Genomic DNA, 8,950 nt, shown 5'->3' on the forward strand with positions numbered 1-8,950 from the left:
TTGCACCCTGTCTCAAATGCTCGAAATCATTCTTCTTCTCATGCAAAGCTTCCCTCGGAAAATACTTCTTGTTGAACGCGTAAAGAAAATCATCATATGTCAGCTCGCCACGGTGAATCAATCTCACTCCATCCCACCAGATTGATGCATCTCCGCGCAAATACAACTCAGCGATGTTTAGCTTGAGCCTTGGTGGGCACGAGATGGTCTTCAAACACTTATCCAAATTGTGCTTCCAATCGTGAGCAACTGTAGGTTCCGTCGTTCCAGTGAAATGCTCCAAGCTCACATACTTCATCTGTCCCAACACCCTGATAAATGTCTCATCAACCTCGGGCACCTGAACTGGGAAAGCAGGTGGCGGCGGTGGAACCTGAAAAACTCCTGGAACAGTCTGAACAGGAACCTGAGGGTACTGCTGGACTGGAGCCGGCTGATGTGGAACCTGATGATAATGCTGAACCTGAACTGGTGGAGCCTGCTGCATGCGAATCTGCGGACCCTGCTGTACTGCAGCCATCTGTCTGGCAACCTCCTGAGCAGCTATTCGGGCAGCCTCCCGGGCAGCTTGCTGGACTGTCTCCTGTGCAGCCTGCCTAGCCGCATCCTGAACCATCTGTCTCAAAGCATCCTGATCAATAGGCGGAGCCGCCTGCTGCGGAACTGCGGGCTGGACATGCTCATCCTCAGCCTCTCTAGCAACTCTGGCAGTCTGAGTACGAACAACTCTCTTCCTGGGCGCCATCTGAAAGAAAAGCGAAAAGTTAACTTATGCCGATCTGTGGATACCAACATTTAAGAAGGAGTGATACCGAACGGAAAGGTGCTAGTTATTTTTATTTTCAAAGTTCCCAGATCCCTGAAAATATTTTGAAATCGTTTAAAACCGTCAAAACCAAATAAAACCAGGTCTCCAAAAATCGCCATCCCGGGTCGGAGCCGGGACGGAACCCGCTCTGATACCAAAATGTGACACCCGTCACTTTCGAAATAGTAAAAATACTTCGATAAATACAAATATCTGAAATATCCATATATAAATATTTGAAAGTCCACATCCACGCATGAATTCCATAATATAAAATAAAATCCGAAACATAAGGTACGACATAAACAGAGAATCCAAAATACGAAATACCATAACGATAAAAGTCCAAAAGCCTAGAGGCCCGATAACGATAAAATCGATAAAACGATAGAAGCCCAAAAGCCCAATAGCACCGGTCCGAAAAATCACTCCTGCTCATCGGTCTCACCTGAAAGGGGGAAATAAGGAGGGGTGAGCGACAGGGGAATCGCCCAGTGAGGTATGGGATGCTAAACCGCAAACCGCTGACTCAGTTCATAGCACTACAACTATGCCTAGCTCTAGCATGAGACAATCACGGTGCCTATTACACCACACAGAACAATCACATATGTCTAGTGGACTATACATGATACAACCAATGCGATAATAGCATATCACATTTCCTCATAAGGATATAAATATATATAACTCTACAGGCGTCGCTAGCACAGTAGTCCACACTGCACCCCGGAAATCTCTAAGGCGTCGTAAGTACAAACGTCTCTGTACCCCCGCAAATCTCCACAAACATGGCAGCCAGTGCAAACGTCTCTGCACCCCGCAAAACTCCTCAAACATAGGCAGCCAGTGCAAACGTCTCTGCACCCCGCAAATCTCCAAAACATGGACTCGCATATATATACATATATATAACAATTCTTAACATCAATCATTTCAATCAACCGTTGAATCCTCTATTATCCTATTTCCGGTTTAACAATCAATAATAATAATAAACAAGTAAGACTCTCAAACAGACTCGATTCACAGAGACGGATCATGTTTCGAAACTAAACTTTCCATAACGGTTGTACTAAACTAGCTCGGGATTTAACGGAGTAGCCCTCACCTTAGCAATGAAGAGAAGTGGTATATATGAACTCCAGCTGCTCAAATGGACTCCAAATCTGAAATCAGATCGAAATTTCGAGTCAGAACGCCTTTCGAACGGTTTAAAACGGGTATTTACGGAAAAGTCAACCCGCTGGTCAAAGATTAATTATTTAATTAATTAATTAATTAATTATTTAATTATTTAATTAATTAATCCGGTTTATCCTAACCGATTTCTAATTGATTTAAACCGACCGGTTTAGCCTAACCGAATTGAAATCAATTCAAACCGGCTAACCAACCGGTTAACCGAGTCAACCGAGTTGACTCACCGGGTCGATTCGGCCGAGTTGGCGAGTCTCCGGCGAGTCACCGGTGGCGGTCACCGGCGGCAACGGCGGAGCTCCGGCGGTGGCTTACCGGAAAGTTGGCCGGCGGCGACGGCGGAGCTGCGGCGGAGGACGGTGGTCCGGCGGTGGCGCTGCGGCGGAGGACGGTGGTCCGGCGGCGGCGAGTGTAACTCACGCGCGCGCAGAGGCGAATCTTCGGGGGGCGCGTACGGCTTCGTCCAGGCTCCGATCGCGACGCGGTTGGTGTCTACGGCTTCGTCTTGACGAAAAGGAACACGATGATGGCCTTGGATGCACGAGATTCAATACGGTTAGAAAGTTATGATCGATTTACTAAAACGACCGAAACATAACTCAAAACATGGCGGTTTCCGGTTACCTCGAGCTGCGGTTGATGGTGATGACGAGCTTGATGACGTCCTGGCGTGCGGTGGCTCCGACGAGGACTCTTGGTGAGCTTCTTCCTTCCCTCTCTCTCTCTCTCTCTCTAAAGAAAAATGACTTGACCCTTGGGCAAAGCCTAGGGTTGGAGTCATTACAGATAGTGTATCAACCTGAAACCTGGTTAATGCTCTATCACTATCACAGTTGGACTATTCCAACTCAGTTACATTTTCAGCTGGAGCTCACTTTCAAAGATGACTAAGCTAACATTACCTCTTTTGCACAGGTACGTCAAAAGAGAAACTCTAACACAACCGGAACAACACAGTCCACCGATCATGGTTATCGAAAATCATTAAGCTAACAACTTTCTACTAATCCCTCTTGAAACCCCTTGAATCAGAGCTAAGTGCCAATACACATTAAAAACTATAAAGTAGGTTCATTTCATCATCACTAAAACATCTTAACCCAACTATAATACGTAAAAAACATAACTAACATGGCAGAAATAAAAACAAAACCTTTTGATAACGTTTGTGCAACCCGTGTAGAGCTTCTGCTTGCTATCCTTGAGAATATGAAGCTGGCAGTACTTGAGTTATATTTGAAATGAATGTGTTTCTTGCTTTTGCGGATTCGAATTTAATGGTTAAATCTCTATGAAATATTAAATATTATTTTACCAAAAAAAAATTAAATATCATAAAAAAAAACTGATTTTGACTGTGAAATGGCTAAACGGTAAAAAATTAAGTTTTTACTGTTGTAAATGAAGTGTTGGGGAAATACATCTGTTATCATTACTGTCGACCAGAAGGTCCATATATATACAAGGTATTAAACCGTCATAAGGTCATGTTTATCCTAACAAGATAAAGATAAGGATAAACACTACGTTATAGATATACATGGAATATATACTAGATAAACACATAGTCTCTAGTTGTCTTTATCATGTCTCGGATTGGGCCTGCAGTACGGGCTGGTCCATGGTCGATCATCATTTGGTTTATAACACTCCCCCTTGATCGACACATCCGGTACAGGTTCGTTGCATGCTTAATGTTGCCTCATTAAAACCTCTCCTGAAAAACCCCAAAACCAATGTGGCAAAATGGGAAACCAAGGACAGGAAAAAGAGTACAACACATGAACTCCCCCAGATGAATGCATCACTGTAGTAGACGCATTCACATCTGGTATCCGAGTCTTCTTGAACGTTGAAGTTGCCTATGACTTGGTGAAGATGATCAGCTGGATTCTCCTTGAATGAACTTGTAAGTCTTGGACGTTGGTATGTCTTTTGGAACTCCATTAAGATGTGGTCAGGATGTACATCTTTTCTGCTGATCACTCCATGTCTTGGTTGAACTGATGGTGCTTCAAACGGTGCTCGGATGGACTTTATAATCTGCAATAAAACTTTACTTGCATGTCCTTTTTCATGTCCCACAGATTCTCTTTGGTTATATGGCTTTCCCAAAACGTGGACATTCAATATATATTGAGTCATAGACCCATAACACATACGAACAACTTTACTTCATATCTTTCGTTCATTCGGACTTATATCTCTTCGTATGTGCCAATGGCTTTATCCATTGTAACCAATCATTCTTTATTTTCTTTTGTCGATCCATGTTGAGCTATAGACCTTGTCTATATTCGTTCATAATCATGAGTGTCTAAGGTCATACCATCAATAATTATTTGCTGCAATGAAACTCATCACACAATGAATTCGCAGTCATACACTCATGTCCTTTGTACATGGTTATCGATCTTTTCTTGCTTTAGCAATGCTTATAATCATTAAGCCACGACCAGACATCCTTCTGGTCACTATCCTGGTTTATGGTTCTCACTTAGACGTGCTGACTTAATCATACACACACACACACGGCTATGATTTTTCTACAGACTTTCCATATGTAAAACATAGCCTGTTTAATCAATCGATAACTTGTATTATTGAACCTTTGAACCATTAAACTTTTTTCTCTCAGTTGGTCTTTATTATGATCACAAGGAATTATAATATTTTCTGTATGGACTGACTGCACTAAGTAAATACTTAGTCTTTCATATTACTTACAGCTGCTGTATATTACAATCCATAAACAACTTAGGAACAAAGCTTGTTCTATGAGAATTTCTTTCTCATATTTCTATGGTACGTTGATACCTTTATCCAGTGATCCATTTGCTGCTTACTACACCATTATTTCTTTAGTAAATATCCAGACAAAATCAAACTTGATTTTCTGTAGTAGCATCCACCATATAGGAGCATATCTCTTTATAAATTGTTCCTTGGTCCTTGTGAGTATCCTTGTGTAATCAAGCTATACTTGAACGTTATTTAGAAGGAACATGGACACACTATACCATGTGGTCATGTCCTTTAATCTCACGGAATTTCTTATCTCACAAGATCCATTCACTGGTTTCTTTCTTAGATGGCTTTTCTGTATGTACATGGTTACTACGCCCATCTGTCTTATAATTACTTTGAATTCTTTGAACACCCCACGTCCCTATATAGGTTTTATGAGTACTCTACGTGGGTTCATGATCCTCAGGTTATATCCTTCAAATCCCAAGTACTACAATCTTTTATGAGCTCTTATGTATGTAAATACATCTTTGGTGTTAACACTCTTTATCTTTAGTTTCATACTGTTCCAGACATGATCTAATTAGATTTTGAGATCTTATTATCCAAGACCTTTATACCTTGCAGTTTGGCGTCCCAAACTACATGGTCTGGTACCTTAGATGTGTGGTTGCGCAACCTTATTTCTCTGTCTGAACTGGTTTCTCTTATGAACTCGGATTTGTACGATTCTGAGCACCTTTCATTACTTTCCGAGGTTCCTTATTATTTGGAACTTATTTGTCTATCTCTAATAGACATTGTAGCAACTTGATTGTGTCTCTTAGACATCTAATTCGTGGTGCTTAAGCTGGTATGACATAGTCATTTTTTCTTTTCGGGTCAGTGTGTCTGGCATATATTTCTGCTAGCTTTTATATCTTTTGATCATATTCTTTTAGAACGTCTAGATCATAATCTTTGGTCTGAGGATCTTGCCAAGACAACTATGGTTGATACCATTATATTTCTCTTTTACTCTTTACTCTTTATCAGCCTGATAACTTTCTCCTTTCAAAGTTGGATAATCAGATTACTATCTTTTGTAATCTGTGTTCTTGGCCACTTGATTAAATCATCCATGTTTGGCACAAGATACATTATAGTTTCGTGGAGGAAGTCTTATTTATCTAATATATATTCTCAATCCTCATCTGAGGTTCCATCTTAAATGGCACACATATATGTGGTGGAATATTCGTATTTTCTTAAGATGGTTTGTGTATATGTCTGGTTTATGACCCTTAATCATTCAGAGGTGGGAATGTCTATGCTTACATGTATGGCCTGATGTAAATCAATATTTATATACATAATGTCCTTAAGCTTTAGGCTGGACGTGGGTGATGTACCATTAGTGAGGGTTTTAAAGCTTTCCAGCCGTGTATATTATGGTTGTAAACCATGGAATCCGAATTTATGATATGATCATGGACTGTGGGTTTTAGTCCTCTCTCCCCCTCATGAACATACTCATAATTTCGTAGTGCTTAGGACAGTGGAGCCTTAATTATTTTAGTGATTTTCCCTTTTGTGTACTTATAACACATTGTGAGATTTTATGGGATCACTTTTGTGCCTTAATTAATTTTTCATCATGTTTTGGATCAAGATGGCTAATCTGGTCATGCCATAAGTGTTTATTTCGTGGTGAACCATACTGGTTACCATGGCTTTATGCCTCTTTCATACTGATCCTTAGCATAGAATAAATCAGTATAAAATATGGGTATAGGCATTCATAATGCTTTTAGGCGATTTTTCAAAAATATGAAAGGAATCGTATTTTCTTTGCTCACTGGTTCAATGTAGAATGTTATAAATCTTTATAACTCAATGGGTCTGAATAATGTCGTATCTTTTGCCATTGTCAGTACCAATTAATTGATTTCAAGTGATTGTAGGAAGGTAAAGTTGAACCTATACAATTAAGATGAAGTTAAATCTATGCGAGAAATCAATCTATCAGTGAACTGACTCATTAGTCTACACCCAACAATTGATTTTATGTGATTGCAGGAAGGTAATACAATCAAGGTAAAGTTAAACCATGCATGAAATCAACTAACAGTGGACTGATTATCCTTTTATTAAGGTTTTATTTGTTATTTAATCAAGAATCATCAAGCAAGACCAATCAAGATAATATATAAAAACAAAATCATTTTTATTATTTCAATAACATAAATGAATAACAAATAAATCAAATCAGATATGAAAACATAAAATCAGAATGTCGAAAAATTATTCAATGTATAATCCGACCTCATGGTCCATGAGTGTCCACTCGGAATCCTCCTCAGATCTCTTCTTATCAAATGTGGCTTTATTAGCTTCAGAGATTTTCATCTCACTGTCTAGTACTTCATAATATATCTCCATGATGTCATTAAACCGTCTGATGTTATCCATCCTTTTCTGCTTCTTTTGCTCAATGTCTAATAAATATGAGAACAGGTCATAATAGGTGGTGAAACCTTTGGCCTGATGTGATAACAACACTTCCTCTGAATGGAATGTGTCACGAGTTTTGTTTAACAAATCCTCGTTTGTTACCAATTCACCACATAGTCTAAGACTATAGGTGATTCTCATAAGATCAGAGTGATAATTGTCCACGGATTCATAATCCTGGAACCTTAGAGCTTCCCATTTTTTCTTGGATTCGTGCAACAATGGCTCACAGAATCTAGAATTCAAAAATGACCAGAGATTATGAGGATCATTAACATATCCAAACTCGTCTCTTAGGTCCTCACAGAGATGGTGTCGCATAATCATTATGGCTCTGTGTCTTTCACACGCAAGGGTGTCATTGCCATACTTGATGCACTTCCCAAGTCCTCTAGACTTCAAGACGGCTGAAGTGTTTATAGCCCAATCAAGATAATTATCTCCAGAGAGATCAAGGGCTTTGTAATCTGAGGGTATGAAACTCGACATCTGAAATCATTATTCAAAACAGGTCTTAATCAAGTAATCTTTTTGAAATTTTTCATGCTTCATATCAATGCCACACACGGACCAAAAGAAAAAAAATTCTAAATGATGCATTTTCTTAAAACCATACGGTTTAAGGTGTGGATCAATGTATTTTTCAGATTTAAGGTCCTCTTATTTCAAACACAAGGTTTCAAGGCCTTTAGGGATTCTATCTTAGATGATCAGGAAAATGTTCCATATTTTCTTCATCCCATAGGATCGGATCATTTAATATAATGATTTTTTTTTCAGTTCAGATCAGATTGCTTGAAAACTATGAATGATCTATATCCCTAACAGTTGAGATTTCATGTTCAGTATAGAATATTAGTATGCAAACAAAATGCAATCAAGCAAACCAATTCAATCATGAAATCAGGTTAGGGTTTTCGAAAAATATACCACATATTTATTATTATTTTTTTCGAAAAATAATCAAATCAGAAATTATTGTGACTTAAAAAAAATAAATCAGGAAGATTTGATTTATTCAAGCAATTTATTATATACTTTTCGATTTAAAAATAAATATATTTTCTGAGATATATCTCTGATATTTGGATTTTAAATATTTTTAAAAAATATTTTTTTTCAATCCTAATCAAGTTCTAGTCGTTATCAATCATCAGGAAAATAAATTTCTCAGACAAGAACATGAGGTAAAACCTCGGATTAATTTATGAAACCATGATCAGATTTTCAAAAAAAATTATGTAACATGCAGTCCTTAACAGTTCTAGTTGATTCAGATCAGATAAGAACATTAAACAGGACAATAATGATAAGTTTAAGCAAGTAACAGTCAGTTTCTTTCAACATATAGCAGTAAGATTTTAAAAAAAAAATTTAACTTTCAATCCTAAACAGGTCTAATGTGAAACTATCATCAGGAAAAGTTTTAAACAATTTTAAAATCAGTTTCAGATTAAGAACAGGTTCAAAACAAGTTCAGGTTCGAGATTTTAAAGAGTTTATGGTTTCTGGTTTTATTTTATTTGCAGAGACATGTTGCTAAATATAGCTACATGGCTGCGGATGTGGGTATTTAATACTTTATGGGTTTTAGATGAGTTTTCGATGATACCTGAAAACTTTTGATGGGTTGATCGGTCTATCAGTTAGAGATCTTCCTGGTTAGCTGATGGATTGCTCGGAATTATTGTTTTTGTTGCT

At 38.3% G+C, this 8,950-nt stretch overlaps 1 protein-coding gene across 1 annotated transcript; it reads right to left on the minus strand.

The window, feature by feature from the left end:
• Window positions 1-7,039: 7,039 nt before the first annotated feature.
• LOC125585801 lies at window positions 7,040-7,738 on the minus strand. Its single transcript, XM_048755492.1, has one exon. It carries the CDS (start codon window positions 7,736-7,738, stop codon window positions 7,040-7,042), a length of 699 nt encoding a protein of 232 aa, XP_048611449.1.
• Window positions 7,739-8,950: the final 1,212 nt, after the last annotated feature.

The sequence above is a fragment of the Brassica napus genome, chromosome C4 (assembly GCF_020379485.1).
Source record: "Brassica napus cultivar Da-Ae chromosome C4, Da-Ae, whole genome shotgun sequence".
Classification (NCBI taxonomy): domain Eukaryota; kingdom Viridiplantae; phylum Streptophyta; class Magnoliopsida; order Brassicales; family Brassicaceae; genus Brassica; species Brassica napus.